This window comes from Silurus meridionalis, chromosome 16, assembly GCF_014805685.1.
Source record: "Silurus meridionalis isolate SWU-2019-XX chromosome 16, ASM1480568v1, whole genome shotgun sequence".
In the NCBI taxonomy this organism is placed as follows: domain Eukaryota; kingdom Metazoa; phylum Chordata; class Actinopteri; order Siluriformes; family Siluridae; genus Silurus; species Silurus meridionalis.
This window is the reverse complement of record NC_060899.1, coordinates 6,791,418-6,815,191: the sequence shown is the minus strand read 5'-3', so window position 1 is coordinate 6,815,191 and position 23,774 is coordinate 6,791,418. Positions and strand designations below refer to the sequence as shown.

Genomic DNA, 23,774 nt, shown 5'->3' with positions numbered 1-23,774 from the left:
TAGAAAATGTACGTATTTCGATTTCATTCGATTAACTGTAATGATGTCTGTTTATCTTCTACCACATGCACACATGTACAGTACATTATGCACATATGCACTGTGTTAATGCACACTACAGTTACAGAATATTAAATGGAGAATTAAAAAGAAATAGATGGCTCTGTTTGTTGTTTGAAATACGAATTCTGTAATACTGTACACTGAATAATGAAATCTAACACTCACAACTGCCTCCACAGCTGGCGATGTATCACCCACAACTAGCAATGCAGGACACCTGTAAAGAAAAGCAGGAAATTTAAGATCACAATTATTATGCGAGCTATTAAAAAAAATATGGTTTGACTTGTTCACAATTGTATATTATGGCCTGCTGTCAAAAAAATCTCATTATACCAAGTTCATACTTACTTCAGAGTGTTGACGGTTTCCTCATTAAGCCCCACGATTGGCCTTTCAATTTCCAGATCTCGACGGCTATATGATGGAAAGAAACGTCAGTATTGGCGCACTCTTTACACCCGTGTCTGGTCAGTTGGGATGTGAGGGGAAGCTTAAGCTCCCACAATGACCAGACATGCGAGTTACAACGGTCCTTAAAGATCGGTTCAGTACCTGTTGTAAGAGTTACAGAACAGTGCCAGGTTGTCCTGGTTCATGTCCTGAGCGATGTGCAGACGATATGTCTGAATGATCTCCTGGTTTTCTGTCAGCTCATCCTGTTATTGAACAAACATCCTGAAATTATTTTTGCTCTCTAGTCCACCCAGTTTTTTTTTGGTCAAGTCTCACTACGTACAAAACTCCACAATTACGTACAAGAATAAGTGAAAATGTTCTGTATGTTGTGAAGGCTAGGCGGTGTGTAGTGAGACTTACTGTGCTGAAATGATGGCTCATCACTATGTCTACCAGGTTGCTGGTCCATCCCGTCAACTAAAACAGGCACATGCAGACAGAGAGAAACACACAGCTAAATGTTTTATACCATGTTCTACCACCGCTCCTCGTGACGGAATGTACATGTTGTTCAAATCATTTGTTTGCAAAAAAGGTTTGACTGGCAATCACCAACAGAATTTGGATGTACAAACCTGCTACTAAATCTTCTTAAAAGGTTTAGTGCACATCCCTAATGTACCAATTTAATTATGTTTAATTAAATACCTGTTTTACATAAAAATTGGTTCTATGACAAACAAACAAACAAAGGCGTTCTGTAAACAGCAGACAAGCATGACAACCATTTTATATACTACATGCTTACCTTTGAAGCAGCCCAGTCCATCCATCCTTTTGCACAGGGGTCCACATTAATAAGAACCAAACCCTCAACCAGTGTTGGGTGATTTAGCTAAAGGACAAGAAAAAGAAGGAATCAGAAAATAAAACTTTGGTCTGATTTGACACTTTATCCCTATCGTGGTTTAGGAATGTAAAAAACAGATGTGGAAAAATATATGAAGGCAAATTAAATACTGATAATCCTCTGGATTCATATAATACGTTCTCAATAAAGGGTCAAGGTATTGGGAAGAAAGTGGTGTACTGTGAAGAGTTTTTTCGTGAGATGACACTGACATCCAGGTAACACATTTTATCTTAAACCACCCACTCATATGAATTCAGCATATCCTTAGATGCTCACACCTTCACCTTATTCTCATCCGTGCAACTGAGCTGCTCACACATTTGGTTTTAAACATGAATTTAAGCTCAGTGGCGATCAGACACATGACCTACATCAAAGAGAGATCGGTCGCTCAGGATGCAAGTGGTTCTGTTATGAAACTCATAATGGATGCATGCTACAGCCCATGGAAAAAGACAGTGTGTGAGAAAGAAAGCTTCACTTTACTCTGCTTTATATGTCAACACCTCCATGTGTGAATATGGCAGAACTATAATTAACTTCCAACATTAACTCTCTTTCACCCAATGCACATTCAGATCTCACCCTGGCAATTCGGTTAAGAGTACAATTGTAGTTTCTTCAATGTATACACAGACACACACACACACACCTAAAAAACATTAGGAAAAGAATGTCACATTAATACAAAGTCTAATTATAAGCCCTATTGTTATAGTCTGGAGTTGGTATCAAAACGCTGGTAAAAGGAGCCTACTGGAGGCTGTGCACAGAGCTCTGAGCTGTTAATCTGAACAAATCCTCTTCAATTTCATACAGATTCATTATGTTCTGCTGGAAGGATGAGACTTGGGGAGGTAAAGTGACTCGATGATACTCGAGTTGTGTGTAGCCATGTAAGAAGGGGAAAAGTGTCAGCATGACCATGTTTAGTATCTCTCTCCATCAGTTTCTATATTTAATTTGTTCCTTAAAACCGATTTTCCTCTCACTCTTATCTATAATCTGCCCTATTTCTGATTTTCTGCTTTTAGTTAGATCTGATTTGTTTGTTTTTTCTATCTGTTTACATTTTTCTTTTTTCATATTAACTGTATGTTACTATTTTGATGCATTTTATATTTCCTGTCACCATTTCCTGGTGTGCTGTGCTACAAAAGTGCTGCAGACTTGAGTAACTGATGCTAGTGATAGGATTGAGTGCTTTTCGCTGACCCTTAAAAATCAAACTGTTATAATTATGAGCTGTATATATATTTTACCTTCATCTGAAGCTCCAGGCGATCTACTTTGTGAAGCTTAACTCACTTGTTTGGTACCGATGATAAAACGCATGCACGATATATAAATATTCAGGTGCCATATGTTAACATAAAACTGCAATGCATATTATATTATTTTCCTATTTATTATTCATACATTGCAAACACTTTCACAATCTCTACACACTACAGTGAAACTTCGATACTTGCGATCTTGACGCTCGCAACCTCGATAGTTGGTGACTTTTCATTTGGAACCGGACTAAAGAGTAGCTTGTGAAAATAATCTGATAGTTTGCGAGAAGCCGCGAGTGGCTCGAAAGTAGGGGTGGAAGAAAAAATTGATTCACCAAACTATCACGATTCTTTTTAAAACGATTTTGAGATCGATTTGTTTACCTCAGAATCGAGATATATATATAATTATTTTACTTTTCCAGAGAGGTGGTGGGAAGACGTTACCGCTTTTATTCCAACAGAGGGACAAACGTATTTTGTTGTTGTTTGTATTAGATGATGTCGTATCCGTTTTAAGCTGGCGCGAGAAAGCAAAACCATGGCAGAGGCAGGGGAGCAAACCTCTTTGAGAATTGTTTCTGCACCTTCACGTTTTAAATCACAAATGTGGAAACACTTTGGATTTTACACACTTCCAGGAAGAGCTGCGCTGGACATGACTAAAAAAGGTATGCAAACTCTGCCATACAGTGATAGCATATTGTGGCAATACAACCAAAAAACCTGCAGCATCTCAACAAACTCTGGATGTGACATTGAGTAAATTACCATGCACTTCAGAGCAGGCAAAAGCATCACAGAGTCGATTACTCTTTTTATCTGCAAAGACATTCGACCTTATAGTGTTGTGGAAAATGCAGGTTTTCGAAATATGATCTATACAAAAAATGCAAAAGTACAGAACTGCTGATTGTCTGCCACTGTCTGAATGCCCATTGGGTTGGTGAAAAGAACATCAACATGAGTATCCTCTACTTGCAAAGATAGCTAAGCAATACTTATGTGTACCAGGGACTCTGCAGAACAGGTTTTCTCTACCGCTGGGGACATTGTGACTACACAGAGAAGCAGCCTCACCACAGAGCATGTTGACCAGCTCTTGTTTTGGCAGAAGAATCTTAACATTCCCAAGCATTAGTTAAGTTTAAAGCACATTTATTTGCATTATATTAAATAAATGAAGTTTAATTTTAAATAAATTGTTCAGGAGCTTTTTTATTTATCGTTATTTATTGGAACAGTTTAACAGCACTTTTATTTTATTTATCGTTTTTAGTTATTTTGTTGCACATTTTAATAATATTATATTCAAGTTTTTGGTACTTGAAAGTTTTATGGTTCAAGGTTCTTTATGCACTATGTATGTGTATGCTCCTGAAATAAAAATTCAGAAAGATGTGATGCATTGTTTTTGTTAATATAACTCATATACAGTCTCTTTAAGGGTATGATCAAGTATTTGCCATTGTCTAATCTTTATTAAGCAAACAAAAATCACAATTTAAACAATGAATCGCAATAGCTACAGAATCGCAATATGTATTGAATCGGCACAAAAGTATCGGGATAGTATTGAATCGCCAGATTAGTGAATCGTCCCAGCCCTACTCGAAAGTTAAATTAATTACATAAAAATGTATTATTCACGTATTATTCATTTTGTAACGTCTGGCACAGGTCATTTAGATTTCATATCCCAGGCATTCCTTTTAACCCTTGACATCTGCATTTTAATCAAAGGATGAGCACCACGGCTTACACCCACCCCGGAAGACACGAAGCAGGACAAACCCTGACCTCTCCAGCTGACTTCAAAGCAGCATTCAACTGATAACACAAGCCACACATACACACACAAGTCTCTATACCTTACACACACACACACACACACACACACACCACCCCGAAAGCCAGATAACCCCCTGGCCTCTCTGGTTGACTTCACAGGGACCCTCAAACCATAAAAAAATTCACTCTCGAAACTCGGCCGCAGTACGCCTGTTTGTGACACACACACACACACACACACACACACACACACACACACACATACACACACACACAGAATATAACATTGTACTAACATAAGTTATACCTTAAATACTGGTATGTTAATAGTATGTTAAAGTACCTCGGTTTTAATGCTGTCATTGCTTTTCATGTTTAATATAAAAATGATCACAAAATTATCTGTTCCTTATTTTGCAAACAATAGTGCATTTTATCTGATCATGAAATGCACCATACTGTCTTAATACACTTTGGATAAAACCTTAAGTTCTCCAAAGCAAGTATAACCCAGAAACCATGCCCACAAACACATGAACAAAGGAAGTTTCTCCCTTCAAAATTTCAGGCCATAGCATTGGCCATTCCCCCAAAGAGGGGTGGGGTTCGGGACCTCTAAAATATCCTGAACCCAACTAATCAATAGTCAAGTCAGGCTAAGCTAAGCTTGCTCGCTCGCGGGAAAGGCTCGGACCCGAAGGCCTGGAGGGTCAGGTGCTCGGAACAGCTTAGAAACGACTCTCTCCCCCTTTGAGATCTTCCGGCAAGCTTTACTTTCAAGAACAACAACTGCTTTGATCTTCAGGAGAACCTGGAAGAACATCTGACTCCCTCCTAACCGACTCTTCAAAGATTTCTTTGTCTACCGCATCCAGACTCTTGTGCAACAAGTCAATGCAAGTAACCGTTTTACCAACCAATTTAAATAAGTGTTTAAGTTTGAGCCCGTTCATTTTAAGGTGAATTTGAATTCTTTGATGATTCTTGTTTAGGTTGTGGTTAATTTTGAAGATTAAGCTTGCCATTCCTTTTCTTGCTTTCTTTCTTCCCTTCTTTCCCTTCTCTTACTCCTTTTCCTATTTTTTACTTTTTTGTTTATTTTTATTTTCATTTTTATTTTCTTTATTTCATTTTGTATGTTTGTGTAATTAGTTCTATGTTGTGTTCTGTCTCGTTCATTAAACGCCGTATTTTTCATAAGTGTCTGAGTGTCACTCACATTTCAAAGTTCCTACAATATTCGATCTGAACTACATGCTCTATTAATTGTACGGTATAAAATAAAGGGGGGGGTCACATCTTTCTTGGCCGGGGAGATACCTCTTTTATAGAATTAATAAAAGATTATACTGTCTGTTTGGTGAAAGCTTCTGTCACTGAGACTTTTGGTTTGTGTAAGTGAGCACCCCGTTATTCTGATTAACATAGTTGATGCTCATTATCAAGTAACAGAGCTCACTTACTGCCAGTCTGGTGAGAATGTAGGCTCCAGCACCAACACCAATGCCAATCACGCTATTGATCCTACAGAAGGTTTAATATAGAGGACAAACAAGGAAGAAAGAAATGTTAAAAGATAAATGAAAACTAATCATCATTCATTTCCTGCTGTTTTCATGTGCTTCTGCACTATGGACAGTTTAGGAGACTCACTTTAAGTGGGACAGGACTGAGGGCAACATCTCGGCCAGCTGATCCATTGTAGGGTATTGATACCTGAGAGAGAGAGAGAGAGAGAGAGAGAGAGAGAGAGAGAGAGAGAGAGAGACAGAGAGTATGAGAAAGAAAGTGAGATATTCATATGACTCATAGATGAATCACACTTACATAAGCTGGAAAATACAAAATAAATGACCATGTACAAGTATTGCTTCATATGGTACAGATAAAACAAACAAACAAAATAACAAAACAAAACAGGTGAACAAAAACAAAAAAAAGCACACTGTCATGAAATAATAAAATTGACCAAGGTGCATCATCGAACAAAGCCGTTGTGCTCTGATTTTTTTTATTCGAATTGTAATGTTTCTGTTTAAACACGCAGTAACGCAGGACAATATTGTGTCTACATTTATTTACATTCTCATTCATGAAGTAGCATGTTTAACACAGGTCAGCTGTGGTATACAGTGTTTCACTCACAGAAAATGTGTACCTTTTTTGCTTTGCTTCAACTTTCCATATAACAGTCCAAAATTATACACGAGCAAATTACTAGTTACAATGTATGCTATTAGCATTTATATTACCCAGCTGTTGAATTTTTAAACATGATTGGTTGTAGGGTAGAGTCACTCCACTATAATGAGATACTTAAATGCACCACAGTGTGCTAGTGTTTGTGAAAATTTGTGTTCCATGTAGCCCTTAAACACCATGTCTGAAAGGTGGGTTTTTTTTGTTGCATACTTGCGGTGTAATTAATACAGACGCTCTGAAATAAAGATTCAAAGCATATGTTCTGCCTCAAGTCCACTTCTTACAAGAACCTTGTTGCGAATAAGCATGATCGAAATTTCCAATGACATGCTGCCAACAATATCTGTTTTTATTTACAAGTGTGATATTTACTCATGCATGTGATTTCACTTTAACTAGCGGGTGGCTTTAATGTTTGCATTTATCTGTTGAAGAAAGAATAAGGAAATCACTGCGATGCAGACTAAAGCAATTTCATCTGTACCGATAATGTGTGTGTTTACAGCATTAACTGACTTCCTCAGCAACAAAGCAAAATAATACAAATGCTATAAAATCATCTTAGTGCAGATTTTGTACCTGATGTTTTTCAAAAATACAATTACGTCATTGCATTGCATGTGAATGCATTTAAAGTGCCGATTATATCATATTATTTTATTTTGCAGCTGAAGTGCATAAATGCAATTGGCAAATTTCTTCACATTAGTTGCAATTTATGTTGCAGCTAAACCTAGAGAACAAAAAAAAAAGGTGATTTATGAAATATTTGGCAACCACAAGCAGTTGAATTGCAACAATTGCAGTTGAAATGCAACAATTTATAGAATTTGAAGAACTGTTCTTCATCCCCCCAAATACAATTATAATGTTACTGAAATGATGGTTCTGTACTGTACCACTTGCACAGAAAATTAAAGGTAACAAGACACTAGTGTGAAAACATGGTTAGAAAAGCAGTGTGGGGCAACAAGTAAGCTTTGCCCCGTCATCAGTAGACTGCATGCCGGCATTCTAACAGATCCACAGCCATAGTGTTCAATGGACAAGAACAAAGGGCAAACACCTGCTGGATGCAAAGTGGCAGTGACATACTCTTTCCCCTGTCGATCAGAAGGACACTATCCAATTAATGGTGCATGCAAAAGAAGGGTAAACAGTGCTTTAAATTTGTTAAACTGCCCTAAGACACAGCATGAGCAACAGTTCGATAAAGGCCTGGGACTGACATCATGCATCTCTGAGGTAGCTCTTGCATGACAGGGAGAGCTGGCAAGTGATCAAATAGTGGAGAAAATGTGTAACAGACAATAAATAAGATAAGCATATTCCTATATATCATATTCATATATATTGCAGTATCAGTATCAAATAGCCATTTATCTCTAAATGTACACACAGTGCATGGAAAGGATAAACAGTTCTTCTTACCCAGTAGGGAAAGGTGCTGCATTCTCCTGCTGGCCTGGAGCATCCACATGGGCCACGGCAAAATGCTGCGTGATCTCCTGCATGTCCTCAAAGTTAAAGAGAGTGTTGAAGCATGACTTATCTGCAATTCAAGAGAGAAAGAACAAGCAAGGATGACATTGTCCTGTATATATAAAAAAAAAAAATTATGAATATGATCCCAAACTCAAACATGCTGAACATTTGACAACACAGTCCCTAGTGTGCTTTTAACTAATATTTAATCATTACATTAAACATGATCATAATCAAACAAATATTAGATACATGAAAAATGGCTAGATGTGCCCATGCTTGTTTTTCAATACTTGACCATCATGTTTCATCATTATCCAGTTAATATTTTTATCTATTATAAGTTCAACTTGGGCCTAATGTATTATTCTCTCTATGGAAAGTTCATGAATACAAAGCTTTAAATATGTTTTAATATTGCACAAAAAATTATGAGCAAATATGTACTGAAGAAACTGGAGAATTTCATTTCATGTAGAGGAATTCTTGCACATTCTTGAAAAAGTTTGTTACGAATTAAGACACACACATTCTAGAAAAGGTTTAAAGCAAGAACCTCAGATTTTAGACTTTGTGCATGTGCTGAGTGAAAAACCTACGGTTAAGGCCAATGTCATGGAATGTAAGGATGATGGGCCGGTTGCCTTTTGGTGTTCCTCTCAAGGTGACATGGAGAACACCGTGGAGGGTCTCGATATCATGCTCCTGTATCCAAAGAGAAAAAAGACTAAAGTCAGGAAGAGGAAAGCTACACTATATAACTTGACCTATAAGAGGTTATATATGAGCCAGGCAGGATGAATGAGCACATTATGTAACTCTACACTGAAAAAACAAACGTCAGCAATCCAACAACAACAATTTATACCTAAGACAAGTCAAAAAATAACTGATGCTACCACCACAGGAAGCAGCCTCACGCTGACACGCTTGCACAAAAACAAACACAGAGTTTGGCAAGATAAACCTCAATGACGTTAGATTGTAACATCATTACCTGTTTATGCATCAGCAAGACCAAAGCCACCGACACATTATTCACGTCCTTAATACTCTGGAAGATTCCATCCCGTTATGCTGTTTGTGTGCATTTGTGTAAAATACGTTGCTTGGGGTTGTGTGGGTTTTTTGAAAACAATAGCAAAGTGCCTTAGCTGGAACAAAATCATCCACATCTCTTGCAAGTGCTCACCACACACGCAATATACACTCTTAAGCCACTTTATTTTTTATGAATTAACAACCATAAAAAGTCACTGAGATGTATTTCCCGATTTGTATGTCTTTTGAGGAGAAAAAAAAAATGTAACAGTGGTGTTCATATACATACATATACATATATACACACACACACACACACACACACACACACACACACACACACACACACGTATATATATATCTTTTTATAACTTTTATAACTATATAACTTTTGTTTATTTTTATTTTTTTTTATGTGCAACCTGGCAAACTTGCTCACAAAAATTCAATACCTATGCTACAAAGGCAAGATGCACCACTAGTGTTAACCCAAACTAACGCTTTTAGGCATTGATCTGCTCAACGTAGCTCACGCAGACCACACAATGTACACAAGGCTCCACAGAAAAATTATAACATGCTTCGTTTTTTACCATGCATAAATAACTGTGTTTAACTAAAATCCACACTATATATATTATATATATATATATATATATATATATATATATATATATATATATAGTGGATTTTTTTAGAGATATATATACAGTGAGGAAAATAAGTATTTGAACACCCTGCTATTTTGCAGGTTCTCCCACTTAGAAATCATGGAGGGGTCTGAAATTGTCATCGTAGGTGCATGTCCACTGTGAGAGACATAATCAAAAAAAAAAAATCCAGAAATCACAATGTATGATTTTTAAACTATTTATTTGTATGATACAGCTGCAAATAAGTATTTGAACACCTGAGAAAGTCAAATGTTAATATTTGGTACAGTAGCCTTTGTTTGCAATTACAGAGGTCAATCATTTCCTGTAGTTTTTCACCAGGTTTGCACACACTGCAGGAGGGATTTTGGCCCACTCCTCCACACAGATCTTCTCTAAATCAGTCAGGTTTCTGGCCTGTCGCTGAGAAACACGGAGTTTGAGCTCCTCCAAAGATTCTCTATTGGGTTTAGGTCTGGAGACTGGCTAGGCTATATCAGAACCTTGATATGCTTCTTACAGAGCCACTCCTTGGTTATCCTGGCTGTGTGCTTCGGGTCATTGTCATGTTGGAAGACCCAGCCTCGACCCATCTTCAATGCTCTAACTGAGGGAAGGAGGTTGTTCCCCAAAATCTCGCAATACATGGCCCCGGTCATCCTCTCCTTAATACAGTGCAGTCGCCCTGTCCCATGTGCAGAAAAACACCCCCAAAGCATGATGCTACCACCCCCATGCTTCACAGTAGGGATGGTACTCATCGTTCTTCTTCCTCCAAACACATTTAGTGGAATTATGACCCAAAAAGTTCTATTTTGGTGTCATCTGACCACATGACTTTCTCCCATGACTCCTCTGGATCATCCAAATGGCCATTGGCAAACTTAAGACGTGCCTGGACATGTGCTGGTTTAAGCAGGGGAACCTTCCGTGCCATGCATGATTTCAAACTATGACGTCTTAGTGTATTACCAACAGTAACCTTGGAAACGGTGGTCCCAGCTCTTTTCAGGTCATTGACCAGCTCCTCCCGTGTAGTTCTGGGCTGATTTCTCACCTTCCTTAGGATCATTGGGACCCCACGAGGTGAGATCTTGCATGGAGCCCCAGTCCGAGGGAGATTGACAATCATGTTTAGCTTCTTCCATTTTCTAATAATTGCTCCAACAGCGGACCTTTTTTCACCAAGCTGCTTGGCAATTTCCTTTCCAGCCTTGTGGAGGTGTACAATTTTGTCTCTAGTGTCTTTGGACAGCTCTTTGGTCTTGGCCATGTTAGTAGTTGGATTCTTACTGATTGTATGGGGTGGACAGGTGTCTTTATGCAGCTAACGACCTCAAACAGGTGCATCTAATTTAGGATAATAAATGTAGTGGAGGCAGACATTTTAAAGGCAGACTAACAGGTATTTGAGGGTCAGAATTCTAGCTGATAGACAGGTGTTCAAATACTTATTTGCAGCTGTATCATACAAATAAATAGTTAAAAAATCATATATTGTGATTTCTGGATTTTTTTTTTTAGATTATGTCTCTCACAGTGGACATGCACCTACGATGACAATTTCAGACCCCTCCATGATTTCTAAGTGGGAGAACTTGCAAAATAGCAGGGTGTTCAAATACTTATTTTCCTTACTGTGTGTGTATATATATATATATATATATATATATATATATATATATATATATATATATATATATATATTTAAAGCAAAGATGCGTTCCACAAAAAAAAAAAAAAGGCCCACAGATTTGTGTGATGAACGCAAAATATTACTAAAATAACCACTTAAAATAAAGCTTGATATTCATGTGTGTATAATTCGTTGGCTATTTATAAGGTTTAATATTAACAATAATAATTGTGAGGTATGGATTAAACCTATCCAGTTCAGTTAATCACGTTTTGTGATTTCCACTGATATACAACAATCAGGTAGGATGAGATTCTAAAGGTTATTGGTTTGGGGTCATCTTGGTTACATATACAGTTTAAGTTGGTGTTGACAATGCTGTATCGTCGTTCTAGCGATCCTCAGAGATGCAACTGACTCATGACCTCGACATCACACTCAACAGACACCACATAGACCCCAGATCCCACCTTGAGAACCATGGATCTAAATATTAAAAGTAGTCGCGCTCCAGTAATATATGCAACAAAATGTTTAGAATAAAGTTAGATTTAAAAGTAATCTGCAAGCAAATCCATTTTCTTTAGCTAAATCCAGTGCTACAAGAAGTTCATATGTATCAAAATAAATCATTTTGACAATTTCGGTTCTGACAATAATCTAAACAGATAGATGGTTACATTTGATTAGCTTTTAATTGAGGGCACGTCACTGCTACACAAAAGGCAGGGAGGAGGGATCGAGTCTTAGAATTAGCTACTAAAAAGTGAAAAAAAATCCTGCAGCAGCAGAGAAAACTTTCATCTCACACCTGCAGATGCTGCACACAGTGAAAAAGCAGTTGTAAAAATAGATGAGGCAGTTGGAGAAATTCATTGCTCATTGCGTCTTTTGAGGTGCCATTACTTTAACTGTCTGCCTTTTTGAAACAGGTGTTTAAGCAGCGACGAAACAGAGTAAGAAATTTAAGAGCTTGTAAAAGGTCACTTGGGTCACAGATTATTGCAACACAGCTCCCGGACTGGGGTGTGGAAGAGTCTAACATCGTCAGCATTACTTCCAGATCTCTTTCCTGCATAAGGAAGATGATTATATGTTGGGCGTGGATTAATGATAAATCCATTAGTTAGCCTACATTGTATGTAAAAGCTCTAGTGTGGGGCCAAGGCCTGTGCATCAAGGGGTCGATTCTGAAAAAGGGGCTCACCAATGCACATTTGGATTCACACCGAGGAATTATGTCCTAACCTTGGATCAAATAAACAATCTGTTTATACCACTTCTGAACATGCAAACACAAAACTATACATAAGTATATGTATAGTATATATAAGTACAGTGGTCCCCCGGTTATCGAACTTAATTCGTCCCTTAAAACCGTTCGAAATCCGATATGTTCGAAAACCGGACCTAATTATCCCATAAGAAATAATGGAAAACCAATTAATCCGTTCCCGAACTCCACCAATACCCAATAATTAACCATTTTTTCCTGTTTTTAGCCGTATTAATATTCAGGAATCCCCCTGCCACGCCCCCTACGGTGGCTGTCATGTTGCTTCAGGGAATGCCCTGTTCCTTCGCTCATGCGTGCCCCGCCCACATTGAGCTCATCGCAATCGGGCTTCCTCCGTAAAGCACCGTGGATATTATTTATGGACTGCCTTTTGCCGGATTATCCCAATCTCTGCGGGTATTTTGTGTTGGCTCGGTAAAAGTATAAATTAACAACTTTACAAGAGTAAGAAACAAAATGATTACTGTACTTACCGCTTAATATCACTAATATTGTTCACAAACAGAAGTTGCGATAGATGCTTACTCAGCGATGGGTGAAGCGGAAGCAGTTTCTTCCCCTCGCGCTGGGTTGGGCAGCGTGGGTGGCGTTCGATAACTGGAACTTTGTTCGTTCACCGGACCGAAATTTCGTTCGGAAAACCGTTCGCTAACCGGAATGTTCGATAGCCGAGCCGTTCGATAACCGGGGGACCACTGTATATATAAGTATATACAACTTGCTAGCAAAGTTCTGTTCATATATTTTAAGGGAAAACTAATGAGTGGAAATGGACGACAACTTAGCCATACTTTGTTAAAGTTCTAAAGTTCTTGATTGACAGAAAGTACTGTACATCATTAGCAAATGTTATGCTCTGTGGTTTTCTGTCCTTGCATTGCAAATCAAATAAGAGTGGAAATACTGCAGAAATGTTATGCTCTCTCATTCGTATTTGAATCTCCTTGTCCACCTGTACCAATACACATTACAATTCAGTAGTTTTATGCTGTCAATTCTAAAAACAAGACAGAGAGAGAGAAGTCGTTTCGCCGCTGTTTCGGGAAAAGGATGCTTTTTTGCCCTTTACTAAACCATCAACCATCTCCATTAGCAAATATGAATGGATCTGATCAATGAAAGTGCAATGTGGGTAAATGTCAAAGAGAGTACTGCTGCCAAAGACTGTGAGCATCAAATCCATTAAAACAAGCCAACACCACTTCTGAAAGCGGATTGCTTCCAAGTGCATAAAGTGTCCTATAAATGTGTAATGTAATGTGTAATGAGCATAATGCAAACGACTGAGGTGCTGTCCTGAGAGAAACTGATTTAGTTACAAAGACATTAGCAATCAAATGCAACAGTGTATGAAAGGTGTAAGAAGAACGTGAACTTTGGCAGAACTGGGAAATGACTTTCAAGGCCATCAGAGGAACACTGATTCGGTAACACAGTATCACAAGTTACTGGAATGCGAGTTGAGTCACTCAGCAGGGTTTAAATGTGCTTTGCTTACAGCTGGATAACGATATTTTATGCTCTTACTTTCAACAATTTCTAACGTTTGAATGCATCCTTAAACATTGTGCTTTATAAGCTTCAGCCCAACCCTGAACACCACCCTGCATCTTAATTTCCTCTCTCTCGCTCACGCACCAAAATCAAAGGCCTTCCCCTCTGGGACACTGCAGGATGCCTGGCACTGGCACACACACACACACACACACACACACACACACACACACACACACACACACACACACACAGGAATGCACAAACCCAGACACACCTTGAAACTGCACAGTCATTGCAGAACCCATCAGTTACCACTAACAAACAAAGAACACACACACACGCTGCAAATAAACAATCATGTCTTATAACGGGTCAAAAAAATTACTTCCTCTCACATAGAAATCACACATACAGTTACTGGAACACACACACACACACACGCACGCACCACCCTGTTTGAGTTACATTTAAAGGTTAGGTCAAGTGGGTACCCGAAAAGCAACAGGCTGTTTAGAGGTAAACACACACCATGCTGCGCCCACCCCAACACACAAACAAAACACATCCTCTCACTCACCACGTTGGTCATTGTACAGCCGATCTGGCCAAGATCCAGCATGTCCGTCATTTCTCATCCACAGGAGAAAAAAAAAAATGCAAGCAAGGAGCAAACGCTTTGTCCTTGTTTTTCCTGGTCACGAGGGCGGTGGCGGCTCAGGAGGGGGAGGTGAAGGATAAAAAGCGCAAAAAGAAATAGGGGGGAAAAAAACTCCTTACGAGGTTCCTTACGAATGACGGGTAGCGAGAACGAGAGAATAGTGAAAATGTGTTTACAGATTGGATCTGGTCCTAGCAAAGCAGACTGAAAAAGAAGAAAAGCGAATCTGACAGAGCGAGAATGAAAGAGAGCGAGAGAGAGAGAGAGAGAGTGAGTGAGTGAGTGAGAGAGTGAGAGAGAGAGGGTGAGGTGGGGATACGGAGGGCATTCAGGCTGCTCTAATTGGATTTAGAGGGTCAGGTGAAATCAGGAGGAGTGAGAAGAGAGCCGAGAGTACGTGCTTGTTTATGAGGGAGCGTGAGAGAGAGAGGGAGAGAGAGAAAAAAAAAGGGAGGGAGAAAAGAGAGAGAAGTGTGGATAATCTAGCCATCAAGTCCGACAGCAAATTTCGGATTTTTTTTTATAAATTCAAGAATGGGTGTGGCTCGCTGATTAAAATTACTACACTGAATAGTTTCCATAGAGATGAAGATTTACATGTACTTCCAATGCAAACACAGTTTGTGTAAGCATTCTATTTCATATTACATTAGGTTTGTGATTACACTACTGATGTGAGCTATGGAAATTCTCAAGCTATGGAAGACTCTAGCCTGATTAAGCAGGCACTTGAATTTTGTAAAGTAGAGCAGCAGCCATTGCAGGCTGTAATGGCAGGATTATCTGAGGATTTAAGCATAAGGTGACAAAATGGCTCTCTCTAACCAGCTCCTTAAACAAACACACACACTTCAAATCTGATCAAAATAAAGCACCCTAGAGGCCCTCCCCAAATGCAACAACCCTCCCCAAATGGAGCATCATACAAATTCAACAGAAAAAAGGAATATCGTCATGATCTTCAGCAATCGCTTTTTCCTGATCAGGGTCAGGATGGATCCCAAGCACATCAGTGCAAGACTGTGTGCACGGCGAGTGAATTCAGCCCGTCTACTGGGACAAGCAGATGCCGTGTCCGCGTTAGTCATTTTAACGTTTAAAGTGTAGGAGGCCTCATGACTTCCATCTGGCTGTCTTTGTAAAATCCCTGTTAGTGAAACGAGTTCTCAAACCAGATTCAACTAGCAGATGAACTCATCAGATTGTGGTAATGACTCAAACAAGGTCAAGTACACAGCAAAGTCAAATGTCTGAAATAGATTTTTCCTCAAACTGCCTCCATCCTATTTGTCATACAGAGGTATTCAGGCTCTAGAGACATAATTGCTGGCTTTCTTTGTTGTTAATTTATCTGTGTGTCTGTTCATACATCTGTCAAATTTTCTGTTGGAATTGATCAGAACGAGCTCGTGGTCACAGCAAGATCAAATGATGGAAAATAATAATGGATTTTTTTCAAATCACTACCTTACTGTTTTAAGACAATTGAAACGATTTCTCAAATATACATTAGCAACAGAGAGGACTAGACTTTGGGGTGGAGGCATACTGATAGGATCGAGTAGTGCTTGTTTAATTTTGCTCTGTGGTACAAGAATCAGAAAAAAAAAAAAAAATCGCTCCTTTTTCAATTCTGGCAAAAGCAGAACTTGCTGAAAGCAGCTAGACTACATGGATAAAAGTATATAAGTAAAACACCTGACCTTTCCAGCCATATGTGGTTCTTCCCCACACCACAAAGTTGAATGGAAAAGCATTAATGGAATGGAAAAGCATTAAATGTAATGAAAGCATTATATTTTCCCCTTTACTCGAACTAAGAGACCAAAAACTGTTCCAGCATGAAAACGCCCCTGTGCACAAGAACAGCTCCATGAAGATACGCTCAAAGTGGGTTGAAGTAGATCATAAGTGGCCTGCTATAAAGCTGTGACCTAAACCCTATTGAACACCTAATTTAGAGCACTGAATGCACCCCAGGCCTCCTCACTCTACATTAGTATTTGATTTTACTGATGCCCTTGTGACTGATCAAACCTCCATGAGCACACTATAGTGGAACAGCTCCCTAAAGAGTGGCTGTTATTATAACAGTAAATAGGGATTCAATGTGGAATGGGATGACTATATATTATTACTTTTCCCATATAGTCTAAGTTTAAAATGAGCAGCCCACCCTGATGGTGTATGCTGAGGCACAATCTGGCCTACTGTAGAACAATTTCTACCAAGCGGATTAATTAGAGTGAACTAATTATATAACTTCTCAGCTTACTACACACTTGCCAAAGGCTTGGAAAATTTCTTTAGGGACACAAACACAATGAAAACAACATTTTAAACTTTGTTAGGTGATGATTACCAGCTCAATACAAGTTATTATACTGACCTGATATTTATGATTTGTCCACCCTCGATTAAAGCGATTTCTTTTTATGCTACCACTGTTTTTAGTACAATGCTATAGCTGCCATGGAGATTTGGCTGTTAAGAATGATTTTACCCCACAGCTCTCTCGCTATGCAAAACTAATTTCATTAAAAAGAATTTATGAAAGAAAATGTTACCTTATCAGAACAAACGGCCAGTAGGAGATCAGTGTCAAAAAGACCGTGTCTAACCAGGTTCATTTACATGCCCAAGAGAATTGCTATTGTCCATTAACTACCTACACTTATAATAAAAATGCACAGTTAAAAAATAAATAAATAATAATAATAATTACAGTTTGGCTCAATGTATCTGATGTTTATCCACTTCATCACCCTAACAACCAAAATCTAACTAAAGAGGAGGCTAAAAATTTTAAAATTCCATACTTTGTTTAAATGTGGCAGTAAGGTAAGCATTTCTGGCTATTATTTAGTACCAAGCACAAAACTCGCCAAGACTGCAGGAACATGCACCATCTAGGAAAAATTTAGATAACAAGCATCTGCTTTGCAACATCAAAACACACTCAGTGTGGATTAGCGAGGGCAAGTCAAGGATCTTGTTTTGCAAAAACACACCTTAATTTAGGATTAAAAGTGTTTGCAGTGTTTGTTACCCTTAATGCCTGTAGAAAAGTCTTGTCCCATATCACACAGTGGTTAGTAGGGATGCAACAATACAGTTAGCCCACGGTTCAATACATACCTCGGTTTTTTAACCAAGGTTTTCGGTTCGGTTCGGTTCTGATGGCTTAACACATAAATGTGTTTTTTGTTATTCTATGCTTAGGCAATAGGAACAAATAAAAACGATTTATTGCAATACTCCTTTATTTTACTTAAAAGCAAAGAAAAGTCCACTGGTTCCTAGTGTTTTGTATAATATAAACATCTCACAGCTCCTGGTAGCCCATGTACAAACTGGGAAACACAAATTCCTCAATTTTGAAAATAAACATACATGTGAAGTTAGTAAACATAAATTGACCATTTCAAATAAACATACTTGTACTTTAGTGAACATAAATAAACCAATCCGACATGTAGTGAACAGTTACAGTGAGGTAACTCACGGTTGCCTGCGAGGTCCAACCATCTGTGGTCAGAGCAAGTCTCTGTGCTTAAGCCAATTCGTACACAATACTGTTGCATGTCTTTTCATAGAGGTCGGAAATTATCTTGGTGCTGAAAAAAGTGCGAGATGGTAGTCTGTAAAGCGGATCGAGTGTTTTTATAAGATGACAAAAGGCCGCATTTCCAAATCACCGAAAAACGGCTGCAAATCTTTGGCAATGAACACCCCCACTGCCTGTGTTATTTTCATGTGTCTCTCGGAACCAGTTGGGTATGTATGCTGGAAGGATTCAGCAAGGGACTGTTGTTTTTTGGCGGACTTTATTACCTGCTCTGCTATCCTGCCTTCAGACATTAATATTGCTGGGTGATGGCGCCGCAGATGTGCAATCATATTGGAAGTGTTTTCGTTTGAGTAGGCTACACGTGTAAAACAATGCTTGCCGACAGTCATTTTTTTGTTTCCCGTTTTTTCTTCCTCAGCATTATACTTAACAGCAAAACCGAAATGTCTCCACACCACAGATTTAAAAGACGCCGGCGCCTCCTCGTACTGTAGCCTCACTTTACCACCGCTCGCCATGTTAAAGTGTGGAATGATGGTTCAACGCCCCCTAACTTTAGAGCATAGTGATTTAACATATACTCGCAGGGAGGAGTTTCCTCATCTCAGCTTGTAGACTTGCAGGCACACACAAACAGTCAATTCGGAAAGAAATAAAAAGCACATAAATTATTTCAACATAAAACCGAAAAAAACGAAATTCACAAGTGCGTATTGAACCGTGGATGTCGTACCGAATGGTTCAATATTATATTGAGAATTGTGGCATCCCTAGTGGTTAGACTCAGTGTTTAAGCATTGAAAGGTAGGAGGCAGACAAGAAATTGGCAGCACCATTACTTGTGCGAAGAGATTTTGTGGGAGTATGTTATGGAGAACATTAAAGGCAGCTTCTTAGACATGCCCAAATACTTGGCCACTGAACAAGTATGCTGGTGAAGCATTAAAGTAGGTCTTGATTCTGAGTGTAGTCCATAAAAACAAGAACTTCTCTTCCCAAGCGCGGCAGGCTGAGGTTTGCATCAATCAAATAGTGGTATGGTGGCACTGGGTGTAGAAGCTTTCTGCATGCTGAGTAACGATTATGGGGACTGGTTCAATCTGCCATGTAAATGTTAAATCTATTGGGTTTGTATGCCTATATAAGTATGCATAAGTTTCTTAATCTTCTCTTTCTTTCGGCTTCTCCCATTAGGGGTCACCACAGTGAATCGTCCGACTCCATACCCCCCTGTCCTCTACAACTGCCTTTTTCAAACCAACTACCTACATGTCTTCCCTCACCACATCCATAAACCTCCTCTTTGCCCGCCTTCGTTTTTCCTTCCTGGTGGCTCCATCCTCAGCATTTTTCTACCGATATACCGCATGTCCCTCCTCTGCACATGTCCAAACCATCTCAATCCCCAAAACATCCTACATGCGCTGTCCCTCTAATAAACCAATTTCTAATCCTGTCCATCCTCGTCACTCCCAACGAAAACCTCAACATCTTCAGCTCTGCCACCTCCAGCTCCACCTCCTGTCTTTTACTCAATGCCACTGTCTCTAAAACCATACAACATTGCAGGTCTCACCACAGTCCTATAAACTTTTCCTTTCACTCTTGCAGACACTCTTCTATCACAAATCACTCCTGCCACTCTTCTCCACCCACTCCACCCTGCCTGCACTCTTTTTTTTTTAATCCTTGATGCAGTCCAACCTCCACCCTAAACCAGTCTGTCGTCCTACTGCACACTTCACTGCTGTCACACTGTCCTCATACATGTCCTGCCCCACCCTCACATACTTCATCAGCTGCTCGAAATACTCCCTCCATCTTCTCAACACACTCTCCTCACTAGTCAACACATACAGTTAGAGCAATTAAGGATGGAGATGGAAATAAGTTTCTTAATAAATAGACATTTCAATTAAATACTCATCCCTAATAAGTAAAATAAATAAAATATTTAGGATATCCTACAATGTATATCCTCACTGATATGGCAAAAACACTGTAATAAGGGAATATTGTTGCCAAAAAGTGGTGCACTTGATCTGGAACAATGTTTAGATGTTGGTACATGTCAAAGTAACATTCAGGGCCCAAGATTTTCCCAACAGGGCATTACACTGCCTTGGCTTGACTACATAGTGCATCCTGGTGCCATGTCTTACTCAAGTATGCAATGCACACAAAAAAAATAAACTGTGATTCAACAATCCACACCATCTTCCTCTTGGACCAGATTTGATGCTCATTTGCCCATAATTATTAATTTCTGTGATGGACATGGGTATTAACTTTCGGAACAATTGACTGATTTGACATTTAAGCCAATTTGGTGCTATAGCAGCTCTTCTATACTAGAAGAGTACCAGATAAGCTAGCTCTCACCCCACACACACATCAATAATTCTTTGTCACCCATGACACTGTCACTGATTCACCAGTTGTTGTTAGTTTCTAACCATTGTATATAGAAAACACCCCAAAAGACCTGCCATTTTGAAGATAACCTGAACCAGCTTTCTAATCACCAAAATCTGGCCCTGGTGAAAGTCACTCAGATCCTCACGCTTTACCATTTTTTCTGCCTCTACACAAGTGCCTCTGCAATAAAATAGTAATCGGTAATATTCACTTCATGTTTTGATGTTATTGTTAAGGAGTTTCTTTCCTAATGAACATCTCAGCTATCTGAAGAATCAAGCTATAATTTCCAAATGCAAATTAGCATAATACATTTTATTTATCTTTCTAATAAGGCACAGAAATATTCCAAACCACTTTTCAGTTACTCTACCAGGAGTAATTTACCTAGTGTGTGTGACTTATTATCTTTCCTGCATACCGTCATATCTTTATGATATATGCATATGTTTGTACCAAGAACAGTAGGACCTTCAACAATGTTTTTGTTCGTCATGTACTGATATGTAATGCAATGGTCTCATACTCATCATGAAGGTCTATATATGTTTTTCAACTTTGGATATCTTTCATACACCTCCTGGTGTCTGTGTGACTGAGCTTCCCAGGCCTGTATTGGAGAAACTGAGCTAGACTGATTGGGATGAGACTCTTGGAGTCGAAGCTAGCTTAGAGACAAATCTAACAATTACCCTTCTCTTTAAGATGGCCACTTATCATTGTATAAGTCAAGGATAAATGCAAGTGATAAATATAAACCAGGTATTTAAAAAAGAACGCATTTCTGTGATGTTCAGCACACTGATAGCTAACAGAACCGCAACGTTTAAAACTGTTTTACCAATATATTGTGTGAGAATAGTTAAAGATAGCATGTGACCCAGTTGAAAGAGGGGGGTCCTGATCTGCAGATGGATAAACCATGACATTTCACCTTAATGCTTAGACTAAATCAGTTTCCCAGGATGCACCTGGGATGGATAAGAGTGGGCAAAAGTACAAAGGGTTTCCCTGTGCATAAGTTTAGTGAGGAGGCACTCCCCTGTTAAGTACGCCTCTGCTATGGAACATACCCTACCTGTGAGCTTTACAGTGTGTGTGCATGCGGAGCCACATCAAGGAGCAGGTGTATCCTGTTTAACATGCAGTTGAGAATGCTCCAAATCTGTTACCAAAGCTAAATAAAGTGCAAACCAAGATACACTTTGTTCTCTCTGACACAGAATGTCAGATATAATGCTTTCATTTAACTGTACGTTTTACCAACAGAGGGCAGCAAACAATGCTCTATACTTGCAAAGAGCAGATTTTGAAAGGGATATTTCATTTGTAAAAAAAGTATTACATTTGTGTGTGTCGTTACCTTATCCTCAAACTCTAATTCCATTTCATCGGATGAGAATACTGCACACGGTCTATATACCTACATATGCATGCCTTCATCTGCATCCATTTTAGCTTGTGCCAGAAGCTTCGTGTTTATAAATATCTTTGAAGACTCAGCCAGTCCTGTGAGTCATGTCAGCTGGAGCGTTAACCTGACTGTTTATGCAAATAACAAGACAATGCAATTTCACCACTCTCTTTTTTTTTTTTTTTTTTTTTTTTTACAGAGGAGAGCAATTTTTATTTATTATTTAATTACATTTATAATTTATAACATTTGGCAGAAGCTTATGCCCAAAGTGACTTACATGTGACCCTGAAAACAATATAGGATTACAGCTGTGCAGTTAACACAGGCACCTGGTCATAAACCACTATTCATACCTCACCACACCACCTCCAGCGCGGTCAATCTAACCTCACTACACCACCTCCAGCAAGGTCATTCAAACCTCACTAGGTCCAAACCGCTCCACGGACAATGCCATCTCCATGACCCTTCATCTAGCCCTCACCCATCTAGACAACAAGGACTATGAATGCTGTTCATAGACTTCAGTTCAGCATTCAACACGATCATCCCTCAGCACCTGATTGAGAAGTTTAGCCTACAAAGCCTGAACACCTCCCTCTGTAACCCCCATCCTGACCACGTTCTACAGAGGGACCATTGAGAGCATCTTGAGCAGCTGCATCACTGCCTGGTTTGGGAACTGCACTGTCTCAAATCGCAAGACCCTACTGAGGATAGTGAGGACAGCTGAGAAGATCATCAGAGTCTCTCTCCCCTCTATCATGGACATTTACACCACCCGCTGCATTCGCAAAGCCAACAGCATTGTGGACGACCCCACACACCCCTCACACATACTCTTTACCCTCCTGCCATCATGGAAGCGGTTCTGAAGCATTCAGGCCGTCACATCCAGACTATGCAACAGTTTCTACCCTCAAGCCATCAGGCTTCTCAACACAGAACTGAACTGAAACTCACACACACACACACACACACACACACACACACACACACACACACACACACACAACTGTGTGACTGATCTGTACAACCCGGACTCAACACACAATCGTACTCACTTCACACATCCATGTCTTCAGCACACTCATATTGCATCACTCCTTTTGTTTAGCACACTCATATTACATCACAACTGTTTACATGCCGTTTTTGCACACCTTTTTTTGGATCTTTTACACAACATTCTGTTTACATTTTTTGTTAATTACAATGCTCACTTTACTCTTTACACACCACAGTGTGCAATATACAACCGGTTTACTGTATTTTGTGTTTTCTGTGTATTTTTCTTACACTGTCTTGTGTTGTCTTGCACTGTTTACACCAGGTTGCACACAATGCACATTATGTGGTGAGGACACTTACTAGTCCTTAGCCCTGTGTTTTCTGTGATTGTTGTCGTATGTAGCACCAGGGTTCAGGAGGAACGTTGTTTCATTTTACAGTGTAA

The 23,774-nt window shown here is 39.2% G+C and overlaps 1 protein-coding gene across 4 annotated transcripts in view; it reads right to left on the bottom strand.

Moving 5' to 3' along the window:
- ndrg3b (ndrg family member 3b) overlaps window positions 1-23,774 on the bottom strand; it is a 57,959-nt gene that overhangs the window by 8,546 nt on the left and 25,639 nt on the right. For 3 of the 4 annotated variants that reach the window (XM_046869175.1, XM_046869176.1, XM_046869177.1), the window contains exons 4-12: window positions 8,730-8,835; window positions 8,077-8,197; window positions 6,097-6,159; window positions 5,907-5,967; window positions 1,271-1,357; window positions 883-939; window positions 619-722; window positions 415-480; window positions 229-280 (exon numbers count right to left, since the gene is read on the bottom strand). In XM_046869175.1, the coding sequence (XP_046725131.1) occupies window positions 229-280; window positions 415-480; window positions 619-722; window positions 883-939; window positions 1,271-1,357; window positions 5,907-5,967; window positions 6,097-6,159; window positions 8,077-8,197; window positions 8,730-8,835 (717 nt within the window). Of the gene's footprint in view, window positions 1-228; window positions 281-414; window positions 481-618; window positions 723-882; window positions 940-1,270; window positions 1,358-5,906; window positions 5,968-6,096; window positions 6,160-8,076; window positions 8,198-8,729; window positions 8,836-14,831; window positions 15,293-23,774 lie in introns of those variants that run through there. The other variant, XM_046869178.1, reaches the window with a different exon arrangement.